This window comes from Phocoena sinus, chromosome 4 (assembly GCF_008692025.1).
Source record: "Phocoena sinus isolate mPhoSin1 chromosome 4, mPhoSin1.pri, whole genome shotgun sequence".
Taxonomy (NCBI): domain Eukaryota; kingdom Metazoa; phylum Chordata; class Mammalia; order Artiodactyla; family Phocoenidae; genus Phocoena; species Phocoena sinus.
The window spans coordinates 10,952,133-10,973,329 of record NC_045766.1 but is presented as its reverse complement, the minus strand read 5'-3'; the positions used below and the strand labels follow the sequence as shown (position 1 = coordinate 10,973,329).

Genomic DNA, 21,197 nt, shown 5'->3' with positions numbered 1-21,197 from the left:
GGTTTTTTTGTTTTTAATTATGTAAGTTTCAGTGCACAGTATAGCATTATAATTCGACATCTGTACGCACAGCAAAGTGATCACCACCGCAAGTCTGGTTACCTTCCATCCCCATACAGTTGACCCCCTTCACCCATTTCACCCATCCCCCAACCCCCTTCCCCTCTGGAAACCACTAATCTGTTCTCTGTACCTATAAGTTTATTTTATTTTGTTTTTTTATTTGTTTTGTCTTTTAGACTCCACATATGAATGAAGGCATAAGGTGGTTGTCTTTCTCCTGCTGACTTATTTCACTTAGTACAGTAGCCCTGCTCTTCTGGGGTTCCTGCTGCCAGGCCTTCTGTGGCACTGTGATTATACGGTTGTGTTCCACTTACTACCTGTCCGAATTAAGTGGTGTTAGGTTGAGTGGTGACGAGTTTTCAACACAATTTAAATGATACCTTTAAGGACAAAAATAAAGTGTCTTGGTTTATTCTCTCATAATTTTAAGAAGTGTAATGTGCATTGTAATTTTTTATTTTTGCTTAGAAATATCATGGATCAGGCAAATTAATAATTATGCTTTGGAACATCTGTCTCTCTTTCTCTTAAGTCTTATGAAACCGCTGATAAAACTCTGCAAAACAAACTGAAGCAGTTGGCACGACAGGCACTAGACAGGTGAGTTTTGGTCCCTAGAGTTCTTATCTGTGGATGGCAGCGTACTGTGTTACTTCCGTGGTTTACCTGAATGTGTGGTGGAGCTCGTGGTAGCAAACCTGAGATCCAGAGCAAAGTTGCCTTCTTCCTCTGAGTGAATTTACCCCTCTCTAGTTCCCTGCTGCTTTTTTCTACATGTCATTTTGGCTCATTAGATGGTGAACTCCTTAGGGGAACAGAGAGCATCTTATTCATCTCTGTGTCTTCATCCGTGCTTTAAACTCAAGAAAATAACAAATCAGTCAAGAAATATTTTACTTAGTTTTTGCTGTGTCTAAAACAAAAATGATTATGGTATTTGAAATGGTAGACTCCCTTCTGTTGTTTAATATCAGACTTCCAAAGAGAGAACTTCCAGAGAGCCCTTCCAAAGCTACTACGAGAAATGGAGAAACTAAGAGTGAGCCAGCCATGCAGATCCCTCAAATTATACATGTGTGTAGCTCCCTTAACTCTTTGCTCAAATGTCAACTTTTCAATAAGGCCTGCCATCACCACTCTGTTTAAAATTTAATCTCCTCCAGTACTTTCATCCTGCTTCGTCTGTTCTAATATACTTTCCTGTAACTCTTACTGGTTTCTAAGGTATATGAAATTTCCCAGTTTATCATATTTGTTATCAATGTCTGTGTCCCTTCTAACCCCTGTCCCCCAAATATAAGCTCTTTGAGGACAGAGAATTCTGTCTTTGTTCAGTGCTGAAACTAAGCACCTAGCAGAGGGCAGACATACAATATGTGCTCAGTAGATATTTGTTGAGAAGTAATGAATGTATTTGCACAAGAGAATTGTACCTCTTGTATAGACAAAGCATTATAGGCAAAGGAAAAGGGTGGAATGGCATTTATAGTTATAGCACGAATTACTAAAATATCTCCTTTTGAGGCTCACACTAGGTAGCTGTGCTACCCGCAGCCCTTCTTTTTTATTGAGGTATAGCGGTTATCCCTCCTTTTCATTACCATCAGCTAGCATTTAGTTTGTTTCTCCAAATTCATGAAGTTATGGGCACTCGACACGTAGCTATCTTCTCCATTTTTACTTCTTTCCCCAGTCAGAATCATAGATGGCTTTTATTACCTATGTGGGTAACCCATCTAGTACTCTCTGAGTGCATCCTCAGCGCAGGGGCATGGGTCAGTCATGGGCTCCTTTTAGGATCTCTTCTAAAGAATGGACACGCTGTACAGAAAAGATAACGTAACATTTTATTTGCATAGAATTTCAGAATGTTAACAAGACTCCTAAATCTCATATAAGGACCTTAGATTAAGAACTTCTGTTTTTTAGATTGTTAGTTCTTTGACAGAATAAAGTCAAAATTCCCTTAAATACCATGTGAGACCTTCCGTGATCCAGTCCCTGCCACTGGTCTCATCTCCTGCTGCCTCTCATTTGTACTGTTCACAAGGGCCCCGTCCATTCTTTTGAAATTACCTTAGCTTGTTACACGTTTGCTCATGCTGGTCTCTGCTTAGAACCCTTCCTTGCTCCGCAGGTGGATTCTTCTGCAGCTCAAATGTCAATTTGGAAAAATGTTCCCTGACTCACCCACTTCCCATCAAGTCAGTAATTTCTACTGTGCATTCACTTGCATAGAGTACTTCCAGCCTCGCATCTCACTTTTTTTTTTTTTTTTTGCATCTCACTTTTGATGCAATTGTCTCTCTCCCCACAACACTAGGAGCACCTTGAGAGTAGGGTTTGTGTTTCGTACATTATTGTATCCCCCTTACTTTGCATAGGATCTGACATGCAATAAGTGCTCAATTAATGTTGTCAATAAAATGTTGTTTGCAAAAATACTTACCTTTGGGAGTAGCTTAAGTAGTGAACTGTTGACTAGTATATAGGAATTTTATATACTAATTTTACATTAGGGATGCTTGACTGGTTCTTGAAGTAAATTTTATGTTCTGGAAAGCTTAAATGTGAGAAGAAAAACTAGAACGGTTTTTCTGTACCTCTCTCTGTTGTAGAGCAGAAGCATTGAGTGAGCCTTTAACAAAGCCATCATGCAAAATCAAGGCAACGAATATTAAACCAAAGCCACCTCCAGTGAGAGCACATTTTCCATTAGGAACTAATCCCTTCCTTGAAAGACCTCAGCCATTTATAAGTCCACAGTCATGTGATGCACAAGGACAGAGATACACAGCAGAAGAAATAGAAGTTCTCAGGTAAATCAGTTTATGATTGGTTGTAATGAACAGTTTTGTTAACATAATCAATGCAGGTAATGTTACTCTCATTAGGTTTGCTGAGTCGTAGTCACATCTTTGGTATAATGTGTCATGCTGTTATTATGTAATTATAAATTATGTTGTCACATAGTCACAACTTGAAATGGTTAAAATTTCTTCTAATATATTTTAGTATTCTCATTTCCACTAGATGTATTTTTTTCTGAAAATCTTAGCATTCTTCAGAATTGAATAATAAAGGTTATGGGGCAAAGTAGAGCTATGGCAGACTATTCATCATCTCTTCCACCTCGACCAGAGCCCTAATTGTTACCTTGAAATAGCAGTCTAGGCCAGAGTCAGCAAAGGGCAGCCTTAAGCTATGAATGGTTTTTTTACATTTCTTTAAAGGGTTGCAAAAAAGAAAACAAAAAAACCCAGAATATGTGACAGAGACCTCACTGCAAAGCCAAAACTAGATACTGTCTGACCATTTACAGAAAAAGTTTGCCTACACCTGGGCTGGGAAGCCCGCTCAGTGTCTGGAAGCAGCCTCAGGGGATATTAAAAATACAAAAGAACAGGCTCTGGAAATCCTTGATCGCTTTCTGAGCCAGCGCAGCTGCTCTGCACTTGGGCTTTGAAGGAGATCAGCCTGCTTAGAGCTGCGCGCGTCATGCTGCTGCTCCTTCTGGTCTGCTGAAGTTGCACTGGAAGGGCTCCTTCCTCTTTAGCTACCTGGGGTCATTTTTCTCTCTTCCTGCTAAAGATTTTAATTCTACTCCTACTAATCGGGGTCTCTTTGCCTAGAAAAAATGCATATGAACCAGCACAACACAAAGGAGGACAAAGAGTGGTTTTGGACCTGAGAGACAAGTTAGTAACAGTCCAACACTTTGGCTACTCAGCACCCACATGCTCCCTTCTGCACACGTTTGAAATTCTGCACTACTACAGAACAGCTCTGTGTTTCTACCTAACAAGATGCAGCTGTCCTTCATACAAGTGAAAAGCTCTCACCATCTCAAGATGAGGATACACAGATGTTATGTTCATCACCCGCTGCATTAATTAGTCCTCCAGTTCAGTCATTGTCTCATTGTATATTGTTACCTAGAGACTAAATGGTGAAGTTAACCCTGCAATTCCTTCTAAATGAAAGGAGGGAAAGAAACAGAAGGAAATAGCTAATATATGCAAGTAAACATATAAACAAAACAGGAAGAGAACATGCAAAACTACTACAAGTCACATTTCTTAAATTTGTCAAGAGGCTGTAACTGTTATCTGTGCCACTACCTTCTTCACTACCCATTCCTTAGCCTCATAACCAGAAAATATGAAGAACATATATCCCAGAATTGTAAATGTTATGTTTTTTAAATCCCCAAATAACTAAGCAATTGCTTTCTCTCTTTGGGCTTAGGAAACAATTTGCATTGTGTCCTGGTGACACTTTCAGTACCTCTAGTGTAGCCCTATCTTGAGATAGTTGTTTTGTTGTAAAGGATGTTAGTCTTAAAAGAATAACTGATTGAATTGAATTGGATTAGTTATTTTCTGGTATTCAACTGTTTCGTGAAAATTTTGTTCAAATAAAGTTATCAACATTATATGAGGTGGTGAGTTTAATTTTATTACAGTACCATACCTTGTCATTTGAATTTTAAGAAGTTTAAATAAAATTGGTAATCAAGGTAGACTTGAACATCTACTTTAGATTTTTTTCTTGTATTTTATAGGACAACGTCAAAAATAAATGGTATGGAATATGTTCCTTTCATGAACATTGATCTGAGGGAACGTTTTGCTTACCCAATGCCTTTCTGGTAAGTAAACACTACTGCAACGTTTACTTTCAAAATTATTTTGATTTTTCAGTACTTTTCCCATCCTCTGGAATCCAATTAAATCCATAGCCTTGAAATTAAAATGCATAATAAAAAAATTCGATTGGGAAAAAGGTGTGGCTGTGGGAAGGAGGTGTGGCAGCATCGCGAGAGTGCCTCCGACCCTTCCCTGGTGACGGGACGTGCGCGCCTCCTTTTGCCTAAGGTTATACTCATAGTGTCTGACGCGGTGCCTGGCACAAGGTAAGTAGTGGGTAAATATTTGCCCAGTTGGTGTTGGATCACAGCAGAAAGGCAAGTCAACAGAGATGTTGAATGGAAAAGTGGAATAGAATGACAGGGTTGTTGTTTACTAAGAAGATCCAATTCAAGAAAAGGGTTCATTATGAAAGTGTTGGCACAACCTGCCAGGACAGTGGCAGCTTATGTCAAGAACTTAAAACCATTGTTTGTTTCAGGACTCCCAGCTTCTAGCCTTCCCAAGGAAACTATAATTCGGTCAAAGATGTATATAATAAGAGCATTTACCAAGTGTCTGTTACAGCAGAAAATTATTGAAACAAAGTTGGTATCCAGCGATATGGGAGTGATTAAATAATGGCATGTCCATATTATTATATTACGTATTATGCTCTCCACAAAAAATAAGTCCGTAGAATATAAGGAAAACGCTTGCGATATATGAATTTTAAAAGATAGAAAATTATATGTAACATCCAAACTTTATTTTTCTTTTCTTGTGTTTATAGATACATAGAAAAACATGATGTTAAGTTATACATCAAAATGTTTACAGTGGTTATCTCTAAGCAGCAAAATTAGGTGATATACTTTTTAAAACATATATATTTTTCAAAATCTGCAGTGAGTATGTTATATTGTATTTATTATCAGAAAGCATCAGAGAGTTGAATGCTTATTGTGTACAGAATATATAAAGACTATAAAGAACAAAAGAGCTGCTCTCTCATTTCAAGTGTTTTGCTCTCCTTGGATGGGCAGAAGTTAAACATCTCAAAGCCAGTGAGTTATCAGCATAACGTTTTCCTCAGGCACCCATGTGATGACTGATTTGGATCTAGGAATTGTTTATATCTAAGAAGTTTATAGCACTGACGTTAAGGGCACAGAATCCAGACCCACACTCTCCAGTGTCATATCCTGTGTGACATTGCAAGTTTTTTAATCTGTCTCAGATTTTAAAGTAATAATAGAATCCACCTCATGGTGTTACTGTGATGGTTAAATGAGTTAATAAAATATAAAGCACTTACAATGGTGCTTGTTCTGTAGCAAGCACTATATAATAAGGATTAACTATTAGAACATAATTATTTTGTTAAATATTAAGCTATATTATATAATTTGGCTATACATTTCAAATACTTTAAAAATGTTTATACCCCTGTGCCCAGTGATTTCAATTCAAGAAACCAATTCTAAAAAATATTTACAGATCTAGTCAAAGATTTATATAAAAGATATTCATCAATATTTTTATAATTATGAAAATGTGAATCAGTTATTCTAGAATGCTCTTAAATGGTTATATCGAAGCAGAGATATAAACTTCTGTTTATAAGTAGTTCCAGTCTTTGTGTAACAGATTGAGATAAATCATATTTTTAGTGCTCATACAACAGAATGTCCCTAAGAAGAATTTTGTACAATCATGAACAATCAAGTTTTCAAGAAATTAAGTAACGTGGGAAAATGCTTATCATGTAATGGAAACAGAAAAATATAACTGTACCAACTCCCTTAGTTTAGGCATGGCACTTGTCAGAGTTGGGATTTTACATTGTGTGTGTGACCCCTTGCTCTGTGCTTGTCCCCCACACGGGACCATAAGCTGCATGAGGACAGAGAACGTGTGCCTGCACAGTGTCTGGCATGTGGCAGGTGCTCAGTGAATACTTACTGAGTTAATTAAATTTTAAGAAAAATCAAGTAAAATGAAATGCTCTAACTGGCAAGATTTTTTCTTTCTTGTTTTCTGGATTATTTTACAGTAAGAATAATCAGAAGAAAAAGTAACAGTAAACATTTTAAAATTCAGAGATAGCAGACTGATGGCTAAAAGCTCCCCAGGGTATTTATCTTTGGTTAGAAAGATTGGGTGACTAAATTTTTTTCTTTTCTGGTCATGTATTATAATGAACATTATATTTATAAAATATTTTTAAAGTTCTAAGAAATAAGCATTGAATTTGTTGATTTAGTGGTGACTTGAGAGAAACAGATATTAAGGAGTCTTGGATTTACTGAATTCTGGTTTATATGGCAGGTTAGATTTGACTCAGCCTTATTTTTTCTCCTAAAAGTTTTATGATAGCTGTCTTTAAATTCTTCTCAATTCACCCAGCTCACTGTCTGTTTAGTCAGGTCCTGATAGTACATAGGTACCAAAGTGTTGCCTAGGACACCAGTGGCTCTATGAGATGTATGAGGTGATCATCAAAAAAGTTTGAGAAGTGTTATATACCATATTCTGCTCTAAGAGAGTTCCAGTAAACATTGGCTTATTAAAGGTTTAGAGATGTCCTTCCAATGAGAAAAACCAATACTTTAACGAGGAGTTTTCAGATCCCATCTGACCACAAAACTCTCTTTCTCCTAATGTCTATCAACAGTCCTTTTTTTAAAAAAATGTTATATTTTTTCAGTTTGCATGTCATACAACTTACATTATCCTAGAAATCTTTTGAAACCCAAAGATTTGTTGCCCTTGCTCTAGAAGCAGTTTGAAGAAAGGTAGATTTTTAAAATTTTGTGCTGTACGTCAATTTTGCAGAAATATTACACAGTATATTCCTTACACAGTGTGAGTAGAGGGTAATGGGTAAGATGGTGGATTTGGCACCAGAGACCTGGATTCACATACCCTTTCTTCTACTTCTTAGCTCTTCGACATTGCAAGTTATTTAATCACTTAAAGCTTTTTCCAGAAAATTTGCTTTAATAGAATTGGTTTGAAGATTAAATGAATGATGTATGTAAAATACTTTTGTGTGATGCCTGGCACATGTTTATTACTCAGTAATTAGATGCTCTCATTATTAGCCTTGCAGAGAAGAGTTTTGTCAAGAGCCAGCATAAAGATCTGTAGCTTCCTCGGTCCTTTTGAATGAATCAGATTGTATTGTTGTTAATGGCTCCATTTTACTGAAACTGAATTTCTTGAATATAAGCATGCTAAATTAAACTCTTAAAGTATATTCTTAAAATAAATATAAAAGAGTTTAGGTTGCTCTTCTGTTTTCAGTTATCTATGTACATTTTTTTTAATTGAAGAGGATAATCAGATTGGATTCAAGGTTAAGTGTAAAGAGCCAGATTTGACCAGAGGGTTTTTTCGGATTATATAGTTTAGCTGTGATCACTATACCAAAAAAAATTCTCTAGGAAATTTAATTTTGCTTTTGAGTCATCTTTTAAGATTAATTTTATCGTTATTATTATTAATTTTTGTTATCACCTCAGTGATAGATGTGGCAAGCTACCGTTATCACCTAAACAAAAAGCTACATTTTCTAAATGGGTACGACCAGAAGATCTCACCAACAATCCTACAATGATTTACACTGTGTCTAGTTTCAGCATAAAGCAGGTAAACTTTTATTTTGTATAATTTTATATGAAAAGCCAACATTTTAAAGTAATTGAATATCGTTTGCCTTTTTTTCTTAGATTTTTATTATATATTTAGATGCATTAGTATAATTGGAAAAATTATTCACCCTGCATACTTTGACTTAGACATACTGAGATATGATAACTGTTGAACAATTACAGATTTTTATGTACATCCTATTTATTGATATGTGCTTGTGGATGAGAAAGTTGAGAATCTGAATTTCACCTTTGATAAGAGAATAGATAGGAGAGATAGAAAGGTATTGGGCTAATTTAAAACACTTCAGTGGTAGAACAACTCTGTGACTTTATTGTAAAGTTTATTAATGATATTTGAGCATTGAAGTCACAGATGTTTTCCACATGAGTATAAAAATAATGGTCCTGAAATACTATGATTCAAATCTTTTGATTTGCATATTCATTTTAATTGGTCATATTATAGTAAACCAACTTTTTAAAAATGCCCGTAATTTTTTGTCATTAAAAAGTGTGATTCAGTTGAGTATGCTTTTTATCCATGTAGGAATGCTTCATCCATATTTAATTATTCTAAATTAACTTAATTGAAATACTTTGTCTTTCCTAGGATTTGTTGGAACAAAACACGTGTTAGTTGGCGCTATGGCATTTCTATTTATTATTTTCCTGTTCAAGCAACAGTCATGATATTTACTGTAAAAAGTTAGGCTCTAGATGCAATGCTTATATATTGTGGTAATGTTGAAATTGCATGAATAAATGAATGTATTAATAAATTCTTATTAACAGACAATAGTATCAGATTGTTCGTTTGTGGCATCACTGGCTATCAGTGCAGCTTATGAAAGACGATTTAATAAGAAGTTGATTACCAGGTAAAATTTTATATTTGTCCCTGTAGCCCTTTTCATAGGATTGTCTCGTAACTAGAAATTAAAAGCTTGGGCTTTATCTGCACAGAAAGTGAGGAGGGCATATCACTTAGAATATTATGGCCCTTGTGTGTCAAGCAGATGGGTTGTGAGTGTGGAAAGATTTGCTAAGACAGTCTAAGAACATATGCACGTATAGTTAGAATAATATAAATGAAATAAATATGTTTTGAAATAAATGAAATTGGTCACATTGAAATCATGTCATATTTATAACTGCACTGTACTGTATAGTAGCCGTAAGCCATATGTGGATATTACGTACTTGAAATGGGCTAGTCTGAATTCAGATAGGCTATAAGTGTAAAATGGATCAGATTTTGAAAACTTAGCGCCAAAAAATGTCTCTTGGAAAATATCTCAAATTTTTATATTTATTATTTATTGAAATCATAACGTTTTTGATATATTGGGTTAAATAAGACTTTAAAATATAATGTGTGAAATATAAAATAACATTTTTGTTGGCTAGAACTGCTTTAGAATGTACTGAAATGGTACTGGGAAATACTTTTTCTTTCAATTTTTAAAAGTTTTATTACCTTAATATTATTCATTGTAAAAATTAAGCATTATAATTTTTTTGTACAACTCTTCCCGAGTGGTGTTTGTTAAGTCCTGAAAGTACAAAGATGAATTAGATACAGCCCTTAGTTTCAAGCCGTTTGCCATTGGATAAACAGACCATGTCAGTAAATAATGTGCAGTTTGTGATAGAAAATTGATACTGATAGTTTCTACAGGTTTCTTACTAGATAATTTTGTGTACTTAATCAGAGTTCTGCTAACTTTATCTCTGTCAGAGTTATAATTTCCTTAGTTGTGGTTAATTGAAATGGTCTTCTCTTTATGTCTTGGGGGCAAAAGTAGATTACTTTAACTGGCTTAAAATATATCCACTTAATAGAAAATGTATTATAGTATATAATTAAAAACTGAGCATTTTTCAGAATATTATAAAATGTATGCTCTGTTGTATGATTGCATAAGATATTTTCTTCATTTATTTATATTGAATAAGCACTTTGACTAAGGTAAAATTCTTTTTCTATTACAGGCCTATTATAGACAAATATTCTTATGTTTATTTTTATAAAATCTCTAAGACAATAGCATATGTTTAAGTAAAATGTAATATTCTGCCTAGTAGTTTATATTGAATATTAATGTTGGTATTTCACTATTTCTTTTCCTTATTAAAGCATAATTTACCCTCAGAATAAGGATGGTGAGCCAGAGTACAACCCATGTGGAAAGTATATGGTAAAACTTCACCTCAATGGTGTCCCTAGAAAGGTGAATGTTTCTCCCCGTATCAGCCCCTTCTCTCTTCCCCACCTTTGGCTCTTGAGTAGAATCATTAAGAAATGTTATTTGTATAAACATTTTAAAAGTCAGTTTAGTTGATTTTGACTCTGTGATATTATACATATTTCTACAATAAGATTATCAGTAATAATTAAAAATAAAAATCATGACAAGCATAAAGTCTTTTAAAAAATGGGTTTGGGAAAATTTATAGAAAGTTCCCAGAAGTGACATTGAGCTAATGATTGCTAATGCTTAAAATGAATTTTAACCTGATGGTTGTTAACTATCTTTTTGATTAAAAGGATATCAGACATACTAAGTCTGTTAGGTCAGAACAATTTAAGTGTGTAGTCATAAATTGAGATGTAAGATACCTTTAATATTGTTTTCCTTTGTGAAATATATACATAGTTTTTAATTGCACATCTTGGGACTTCCCTGATGGCGCAGTGGTTAAGAATTTGCCTGCCAGTGCAGGGGACACAGGTTCAATCCCTGGTCCGGGAAGATCCCACATGCTGTGGAGCAGCTGGGCCCCTGTGCCACAACTACTGAGCCTGTGCTTTAGAGCCTGTGAGCCACACCTACTGAGCCCGTGTGCCACAACCACTGAAGCCCGCGCGCCTAGAGCCCGTGCTCCACAGCAAGAGGAGCCACAGCGATGAGAAGCCCGTGCACTGCAACAAGAGTAGCCCCCGCTCGCTGCAACTAGAGAAAGCCCACGTGCAACAATGGAGCCAAAAATAAATTTTAAAAATAAACAAAATAATAAATTTCACATCTTTAATTTCTTTAAGGATTCCGAACCATGTTGTAAGGGCCTTGCGTTGTTAGGATTCTCTAGCTCCTGTCGACTCACGGAAGTCCAGGGATCAACATTAGCATCACCTGGGAATTCGTTAGAATTGCAGAATTTAGGCCTCATCCTGGACCTGCTGAATCAGAATATGCATTTAAACAAGATCCCCTAGTGATTCCCGTGTGAGAAACTGAGAAGTTGCTCTGTAGTTGAATGATAATCAAACTGTATTGTGCACAGGATCACCTGGAGAGCTTGTTAAAAAAGATTGCTGGGCCCCATCCCTAAAGTGTCTGATTCAGTAGGTCTGCGGAGGAGGCCAGAATTTGAATATCTGACGGGTTCCTAGGCGATGATGATGATACTGTTGTCTGAGAATACCCTTTCAGAACCACTGTTCTAGCTGATTTCTTAAAAACTAAACAAAATTATTGAGGATGTGGTTTTTCTGAACTATAATTTTTAGATAACCTCTTGTTTAAAGAATCTTTCAAAATACAGTTGCATAGTTCTTCTGTTAATATTAGATCAAAATTCTTCTTATCCTCTTGTTTCCCAAATCACTCTATAATGTGAATTAGAAGCCGTATCTTTGTGGTGATTACTTCTATATTTCTCTACTATTTAAATGTATTTTTTAGCCATAATATTTTACACCTAAACACAGCATGAATCTTTCTGCAGGTTTAGGTTAATATTGTTATTTAGCTTAATAGTGAGAAGCCCTTCTGTAATTATTTTAGATATAGTATACATTTCTAGAATTTCTAACAATTTTGCTGGTCGATCCATAACATTTAACCAACCAATTGGCTCAAAGTTAATACCTGACAGGGAGATGTCAACCTGAAGAAAGACATCACAAAACATTTTATAATTGATCAGATTCTAGAAATTTGAAACTATCATTACCTTAACAATAGGCATAGCATGCCTTTTATTTTATCAGTATGAAAGGTGTGGAGGTTTTTTGATAGAAAGGATTTTAAGATATTTTGTACCACCTAAGGAAATTAATGTTCTCTTTCTCCAGGTGATAATTGATGACCAGTTACCTGTGGATCATAAGGGAGAATTGCTGTGTTCCTACTCTAACAACAAAAGTGAATTATGGGTTTCTCTCATAGAAAAAGCATACATGAAAGTCATGGGAGGATATGATTTCCCAGGATCCAATTCAGTAAGTAATAAGATGATCCAGGCACAGACTTTTGCTATCTGATATGACTATTTTAAGTTCAAAAGATTATAGATGATATATTTGGTTTAAGTGAAAACATTATCAACCCCTGAAAAATGTTGACCGGTCACCTTATCATGGGAGTACATATTTTCTTTTGTAAGGTTATTTGCACATTGTATAGATTGGGTGTTCAGGAAAGCCTAAAGTGTATGTGTCTGGTGGGATATATGACCAGTTAAATACAGTGTACCTTTCCAGAGAAGCCACTGCAAGGGATATGTCATATTGTCATCCTTGTATATTTTTTTTGATCTGTAAATTCAGGTTCAAGGAGTTTGGAGTTAGTTTTTCCCAACCTTAACACAACTTAACCTGTAAAATCAAGGTATGTGCCAGTGTCCTTTAGTTGTAAACCACTGGCCTTATGCCAGAAATTATTCAGACTAGCATGACTTTGAATTATAACACTAATCAGCCTGTTGCCTTAGAAAGCTATTTACTCTTTCTTAGCCTCTTTGCTTGTCTGTGATGTGAGGATAATACTCACCTCTCAAGAACTGGAAAGATTAAATGAAGTAATATATGCAAATCACCCATTATTCATACCTAGTTAGTATCCTTGCCTAGTACCCAGCCTCCTTCATCCTTCTGGTTCTTATAATGGTAGTCAAAGAATGTATAGTTCATAGTTAAAGGTAATAGGATGTTAAAATTTCTTTCTGGCCTCCATGTTCAGTTGCTCTGTCCTTCAAATATTTTTGGTTTAGCTTTCTAATCCATTGCCTGTTGAATTACCCAGTCAGCTTAAAGAGAGGAGGAATGAGCATATATGTAAAATGTTAGGAAAGGTGACTGTCATATTGTAAAAACTCAGTAAACGGTGAGTGACTGTCATGATCATCAAAGCAGTTTTTTCTGTTAAACGTTTTGAGTTTTCATCATATTTATCAGTAAAACAATTCTTTGAATTCAGGAAAAGCAGCAGAGATTGTAAGAAGAGAGGCTTGTGCTTAAATCCAGGTAGGAATTTGAGTTAAATAAGAGATTTATTACTGGTAGAGAACAACTTACTACCTTCTGATTTATTTCTGTCAGAATCATCATATCAGATCAATGAGATTTAATAGCTACCCTGGGGATTTATTTATGAGCTTGAAAACCACGTTGACAGTCCTGTGTTTATGTTGCAGAATATTGATCTTCATGCACTGACTGGATGGATACCAGAAAGGATCGCCATGCATTCAGACAGCCAGACTTTCAGTAAGGATAATTCTTTCCGAATGCTTTATCAAAGGTAAACATTTCTCTGTCTCTGTCTTTTGTACTAAAAGAGACTATTTAGAAACTTCATGTTGGGACTTGCCTGGAGGCACAGTGGTTAAGAATCTGCCTGCCAATGCAGGGGACACGGGTTCGATCCCTGGTCCGGGAATATCCCACATGCCGCAGAGCAACTAAGCCTGTGCGTCACGACTACTGAGCCTGTGCTCTAGAGCCCACGAGCCACAACTACTGAAGCCCTAGAGCCCGTGCTCCGCAAAAGAAAAGCCACCGCAATGAGAAGCCCACACACCACAACAAAGGGTAGCCCCCGCTCACCACAACTAGAAAAACCCTGCACGCAGCAACAAAGACCCAACTCAGCCAAAAATAAATTTTAAAAAATAATAAATTTATTTAAAAATTAAAAAAATAAAACCTTCATGTCTTATTTAGAGTGGATATTGCAGAGGCTGTCATTTTCAGTTATTAGGGACGTTGTGTTTTTAAAATAGACTTCACTTTATGCACTCGGTCCAGCCAGCCCTCAGTCATCCTCACTGATGCTTACAGTTAATCCAGATGGTAGATAATCCAAACATTTGAGTCTAGAATATGTAATTTTGTACTTCCTGAGTACTTACCAATTTGAGGGAAGATGGGAAGAGAGAAGGGTGAGAACATAAAGAGGAAGATAGCTTAAGCCTTAAATGGATAATCCACATGAAGAGCTGGAAAACTGTCTGTACAATAATACACATTCACTATTGAAACCAGAAAGCTCACTGATTGGATAAATAAAAGGATGTGGCTTTGGGAAAAATACATTTGGTATTTCACATCTTCACCTTTATTTGTAAATCATTTGAAAATTTAGCATTTATTTGCCTTCACTGATAGGTTTCTACCTGAGAATTAAGTTGTCTAAAACTGGAAGGGAAAAGAAAGAAATGTGATAGTTTTTTTGATTTGCTGTAAAATAGAAATGTACTTGTTACAAGTTCTCTGGGGGCTGTTGGGAATAGCCCATTTTAGAAAAGATTTCCACTTTGTGGAGATTTTCATGTAAACCATGAGGCTAAAGGAAAGATGGTGTGATCTGAGAGTACAGATGTGTTTTCCTTTGATTATTGGTCTGTTGGGTCCATTCCAGGTTTCACAAAGGGGACGTCCTCATCACCGCATCCACTGGAGTGATGACTGAAGCTGAAGGCGAGAGGTGGGGCCTGGTTCCCACACACGCATACGCCGTGTTGGACATCAGAGAGTTCAAGGTTTTGCCTTACATTTATTTCCCTTATTTTTCTTGTTTGCTAGTAAGACATTGCAAGGATTCCAGGTGATACATGAGCTTCTTAAATGCTGACAGAAGAAGGTTTAGGCCAAGTTTTAAAATCATTCCACCTATTACATTAAACAACTTGACCTCTACCATTGGAAATTATGAATAAAACGATGGGAAGTGTAATGACAGTAGCAGCACGGATATTGATGACAGAACAGGAACATTGTATGCCTCTTTTTTTGCTCATAAAAGTAGCAGGGTCAAAGTGAAAACATGTCCCTCAAGGTTCTGGGCTGTCTGTTGGCAGTGGGGGTCAATCGCAGTGTCAGGCTATAGAGCGTAGTAGACATTCAGTGAATAGCTGTGCATGGACGAAAAATAAGAGGATACCTATGAATAGGAAACATGCCAGTGGGTTTGCAAGTGTTTTCCTAACAGCCCTTGCATGCTATGAGGCTTTTTTCAGACCCTTTTTCTGTGTGTGGGTGTTGGCACGGTTGACTTCATTACTTCTCATGTTATTGATTAGTTATTTTGCACTGAAAAATAGATCTGTTCTATGGATTAGAAGATACAAAAATTATTAAGGAAGGACTCTTTTTCCCTGATGGTACAGAAACTAAGCTGTCTAGTTACTGGAAAGTTTAACTAGCAGTGTATTCCAGTTTCTTCTGTTTAAACTTATAGAAAGAAGTAGTGATTAATCAGCAAGAACAGAGTACTACTGGGTATTAATTAGTCTGATTTTCTTATGTGGCACATGGAACTGTATGAATTACAAAGGCAATTGGGACCTGCTGCAACATTTAAAAATTTATAGTCTCAAAGCTTTCTAAATCAGCCCCCATTGTGATGCCTCCAAACATTCTGTGTAGAATTGTCTCTTCCTTTTAAAGTGGAATAAATATTGACTACATAAAGCAAAAAATATAAAAATTTATGTGAAATTGAATAAGCTGAGAGGTTTGTGTTTGTTTCAGGAATGTAGTTTGCCACAAACACCAATTAAAACATTGTGGGGGGAGACGCAAGAGGGAAGAGATATGGGAACATATCTCTTATACATATACATGTATATGTATAACTGATTCACTTTGTTATAAAGCAGAAACTAACACACCATTGTAAAGCAATTATACCCCAATAAAGATGTTAAAAAAAAAAAACAAAAAAACACTGGGGGGCTTCCCTGGTGGCGCAGTGGTTGAGAGTCCACCTGCCAATGCAGGGGACACAGGTTCGTGCCCCAGTCCAGGAAGATCCCACATGCCGCGGAGCGGCTGGGCCTGTGAGCCATGGCCGCTGAGCCTGCGCGTCCGGAGCCTGTGCTCCGCAACGGGAGAGGCCACAACAGTGAGAGGCCTGCGTACCGCAAAAAAAAACACATTGGGAAAAAAGTTGCTATTATTTAGTAACAATTTTATTGTTAGAACATCCTTTGAGATAGGTGTTAATGAATGTGTCTGGCAAGAGATTTAAATTTAGATAATGAAACAGTCAATATGAAAGTAAGCTTGAATATGAGGAATATTTCTCTAAAGATGTATCATTTACTTCAAGTAATAAGACTATTATAATTGTTCAAGGGAAACTAGAAAAACAACATATTTAAGAGAAAAATAGGTACCGGTGGTTTGACTTGAAAACAAAACATTAAAAAGTTGTTAAATTTCAGTAAAGTAAACATTTCGAATAATAGCCTTGTTGAAAATCACTTAAGGGCTTCCCTGGTGGCGCAGTAGTTGAGATTCCGCCTGCCAGTGCAGGGGACACGGGTTCGTGCCCCGGTTCGGGAAGATCCCACACGCCGTGGAGCGGCTGGGCCTGTGAGCCATGGCCACTGAGCCTGCGCGTCCGGAGCCTGTGCTCCGCAATGGGAGAGGCCACAACAGTGAGAGGCTCGCGTACCGCTAAAGAAAAAAAAAAAACAAAAAACAAAGACAGAAACAAAAAAATCAGTTAACATTGTTTACACAGTATCAATCCCATGTGTCAGTTATTCTGTGATGATTAAGGCTGCCTGTTTTTTATTTTTTTATACATTTTATTTTTTATTTTAAATTGAGGTATGATAGATGTACAATACTGCATTAGATCCAGGTGCACAGCATAGTGATGCGATATTTCTACATGTTATAAAATAGTCACCCCATTAAGTCACCATCTGTCACCATACAAAGTTATTACAATATTATTGACTGTATTCCCAGTGCTGAACATTTCATCCCCATGACTCATTTATTTTGTAGCTAGAAGTTTCTGCCTCTTAATCTCCCTCGCTTATTTTACTCATTCCCCCCCAGCCCATTCCCTTCTGGCAACTGCCTGTTTTTTCTCTGTATCTATGAGTCTGTTTCTGTTTTGTTATGTTTGTTCATTTGTTTTGTTTTTTAGATTCCACACATAAGTGAAATCATATGGTATTTATCTTTCTCTAACATTGCACTTAGCATAATACCCTTTAGGTCCATCCATGTAGTTGCAAATGGCAAGAATTCATTCTTTTTTATGGCTAACATTTCATTGTATATATGTATACCAAATTTCTTTATCCATTCATCCATCAATGGACACATAGGTTGTTTCCATGTCTTGGCTCTTGTATATGATGATGCAGTGAACATTGGTGTGGGTATGTCTTTTTTGGATTAGTGTTTTTGTTTTCTGTGGACAGATACCCAGAAGTGGAATTACTTGATCATATGACAGTTTTGTTTTTAATTTTTTGAGGAATCTCCATATTGTTTTCATAATGGCTGGACCCAATTTACATTCCCACCAAAAGTGCCCTTGAATGTCAGTGATACCTGGGACCTGCTTCTGAAAAGCTTAGCGGCAATTTCCTCTCCTTTATATGTATACTCCTTCCGTTAAGAAGTGATAGAGTCCTGAAATAAGGAGATTTCCTGCTCATGTAGAAATAGGTTTTATGAAAAGAAAGGAGTTACAGTTCAAGGTTTGTTGGCTGATGCGTGGCAGGGGCAGGGTGAGGCACAAGTGGTGTAGAAGAGATTGAGAACAGAAATTGTATTAATGAGATTCTAGGGAATTTGGCCTGAGAGTAATTAGTCTGGCTTACGTCCAGAAATCACATCTTCCCCAGGCCATGTTTTGCCACATTTGAAATAGCAAAGGAATGTGTTTTTTTTCAAATGTCTTCCAAATAGTTTGATTTGTGACATCATTAGAAAAAGCACAATTTTCTAAGTTGACTCCTTGAAATAAGACAAATCTTTTGGATTTACAGATTCTTTTGTTTTTCTGAATTAATGTAATCAACTCTGTAGACATGCCCAGTATTTACCGAGCGCATACTGTGTTCCATAAACTCAGTGGAGACGTCTGAAAAGGATAATAGTGTTACCATTTCAAGGAGTTTATAGTTGCATTGGGGAGACAAGACTCCTGCATTTGCACAAGTAGGAAACGATATAAGATAGGATATTATTTGTTGTAAACTAACGTAATACAGATTGTTAGCACTATGAACTTTAAAGGAGAGGTAGTAATTAAAATGAGAAGGAAGTTGCTAAGTGCTAGAAACTTTGCATATGTTACTCCATTTAATCTTCATGACAGCTCAGAGAGAGTAATGACCAACCAAGGCCCATAAAGCTGATAAATAGTAGAGCTGGAATTTGGTCCCATTTCATTATGACTCCAAAGTTCGTGTTTTTTTCATTGCTCCAGTCTTCACTGAGAGACAGTGGAACGAAGCTAAAGAGGATCTGAAAAGAAGAGTAGTTAAAAGGGATCAGAGAGTGCCTTCCAGAAACAGGAGCAGTGTGAGCAAAGGCATTTAGAGGTGAAATTGAATAAGGATCATTTGTGGGATTGTGAGAGGAAGGACTCGATTCTCTAAGGCAGGGCAGCCCAGTAGAACTTCCTGTGATGATGACAGTGTTCTGTGTCTGTGCTGTGCGATGCATTAGCTGCTGGTACACTTGGTCCTTGAACTCTTGAAATGTGGCTACTGTGACTAAGGAACTGATTTGTAAACTGAATTAAATGATACCAATTTTTTTTTTCTTTTTTTGGCTCCGCCATGAGGCATGAGGGATCTTAGTTCCCCAGCCAGGGATCAGATTTGTGCCCCCTGCATTGAGAACTCGGAGTCTTAACCACTGGACTGCTGGGGAAGTCCCGATTTAATTATAATATAACTAATCACGTGTGATTAGCGGCTACATATGGACAGCATAGCTCTAGGGATAGGTAGCCATTTATAGTTTTTGATCAGATATGGGATTCGGGGAAGTATCGATTAAAGAATAGTAATTTCAAATTTATTTGTAGGGAAAAGAATGGATAAGTATTCAAATTGCATCCTCACTTGGAGAATGATATAACTAATAAAAATATGGTAAAACTGTTTTGCAACTTCATTACCTCCTGGTTTTTTAAATAGGGGCTGCGATTTATCCAACTGAAAAATCCTTGGAGTCATTTACGTTGGAAAGGAAGATATAGTGAAAACGATGTAAAAAACTGGACCCCAGAGTTGCAAAAGTGTTTAAACTTTGATCCTCGAACAGCTCAGAAAATAGACAATGGTACATATCTTTTTAATTTAATAATATTTGATCTTTAAATAAATAACATGCTTTAACAGTGTGAAATGTCCTTAACTGACAAGTCATTAAGATTTTTTTTTTAGACTAACAAAGACATCTGATTTTCAGGAATATTTTGGATCTCATGGGATGATCTCTGCCAGTATTATGATGTGATTTATTTGAGTTGGAATCCAGGTCTTTTTAAAGAATCAACATGTATTCACAGGTAACTTTTTTTGCACATTTCAGAATATGCTTTATAGTAGTCTCCCTTTTTTCATTTAAAATGAAATTATTTGGGAAGACTAGTATTCTCTCTTTTTGTCATACCCACAGATGACTATCGTGTAATAGTTATTATCCTTGTATGCTTCTTGGTTATGCCAAAAATTTAAAAAACAAGAAAACCCGATAACCTAATTGTATTTGAAACACAAAACAAAAATAGTATTTCAGTTTAGCTCTATGAGAAATTTAATTACTACTTTCTTTGTTGATTTTGTCCTTTAGCACTTGGGATGCTAAGCAAGGACCTGTGAAAGATGCCTATAGCCTGGCCAACAATCCCCAGTACAAGTTGGAGGTGCAGTGTCCACAAGGGGGCGCTGCGGTTTGGGTTTTGCTTAGTAGACACATAACAGACAAGGTACTGATACCCTTCTTATATCCCATACAGAAATCCTTTTAAATATAATTAGACCATTGTGAGCAAGATTTGTAACTTGATCACCAGCCTGTTTCATTTATATAGGTGTCTTGAAAATAGTGTTTACTTAGATAAATGAATATTTTCCTCAAAGGAAATTGGTTATTTATAATTATACACTTAAAATCTCGTTCAAAAATCATCTATGAAGAAAAATATGAGGGAGTTTATGCTTTCCAGAGAGGGTTTTAGTGTTGATTCTATATGCTTAGATCTTAACAATATTAACATAAAAATATGCTAAAGAGGGTTTGGAAATGTTGATTCATTGGGCCTGATTTTATAAAGGGTAACCATGATTTTAATGGCTTTAGAGTGGTTTTTTTTAGTATCTTGCTTCGTACAATATGGTCATCTATTGAAATGACAATTTAATTGAGAACAATGACATTTTTTAATAACACTAAATAGAAATGCTCTTAAACTTAGAAATAATCTCCTTCCCCTCCCCTCCCCACCTCCATACATGAACACACACACAGGAGCATTTTGAGCCCATTTTCCTAACCATATCGGATTCTTTGTGCTTTTAGGATGATTTCGCAAATAATCGAGAATTTATCACAATGGTTGTATACAAGACTGATGGGAAAAAAGTTTATTACCCAGGTATGTTCAGTAAACAGACATTCAAACAAACATTAAAATTCTATTTGTGTGATTAATTTGAAAATGAAAAATTTTATGTAGATATGCAGAAATTAATAATTATGCTGATAGACTAATAAAAACTACTCAAACAGATGGGTAGGTATTTATGCTACTTGTGTGTTTTGTTTTGATTTATTTTTAATCTAGAGACCTCA

At 36.1% G+C, this 21,197-nt stretch overlaps 1 protein-coding gene across 3 annotated transcripts in view; it reads left to right on the top strand.

Moving 5' to 3' along the window:
- CAPN7 (calpain 7) overlaps positions 1–21,197 on the top strand; it is a 37,833-nt gene that overhangs the window by 7,891 nt on the left and 8,745 nt on the right. For 2 of the 3 annotated variants that reach the window (XM_032631502.1, XM_032631503.1), the window contains exons 4-16: positions 599–666; positions 2,685–2,885; positions 4,631–4,717; positions 8,222–8,348; positions 9,146–9,231; positions 10,491–10,584; positions 12,432–12,578; positions 13,772–13,878; positions 14,998–15,118; positions 19,538–19,682; positions 19,812–19,911; positions 20,196–20,331; positions 20,925–21,000. In XM_032631502.1, the coding sequence (XP_032487393.1) occupies positions 599–666; positions 2,685–2,885; positions 4,631–4,717; positions 8,222–8,348; positions 9,146–9,231; positions 10,491–10,584; positions 12,432–12,578; positions 13,772–13,878; positions 14,998–15,118; positions 19,538–19,682; positions 19,812–19,911; positions 20,196–20,331; positions 20,925–21,000 (1,495 nt within the window). The remainder of the gene's footprint in view (positions 1–598; positions 667–2,684; positions 2,886–4,630; positions 4,718–8,221; positions 8,349–9,145; positions 9,232–10,490; positions 10,585–12,431; positions 12,579–13,771; positions 13,879–14,997; positions 15,119–19,537; positions 19,683–19,811; positions 19,912–20,195; positions 20,332–20,924; positions 21,001–21,197) is intronic. The other variant, XM_032631504.1, reaches the window with a different exon arrangement.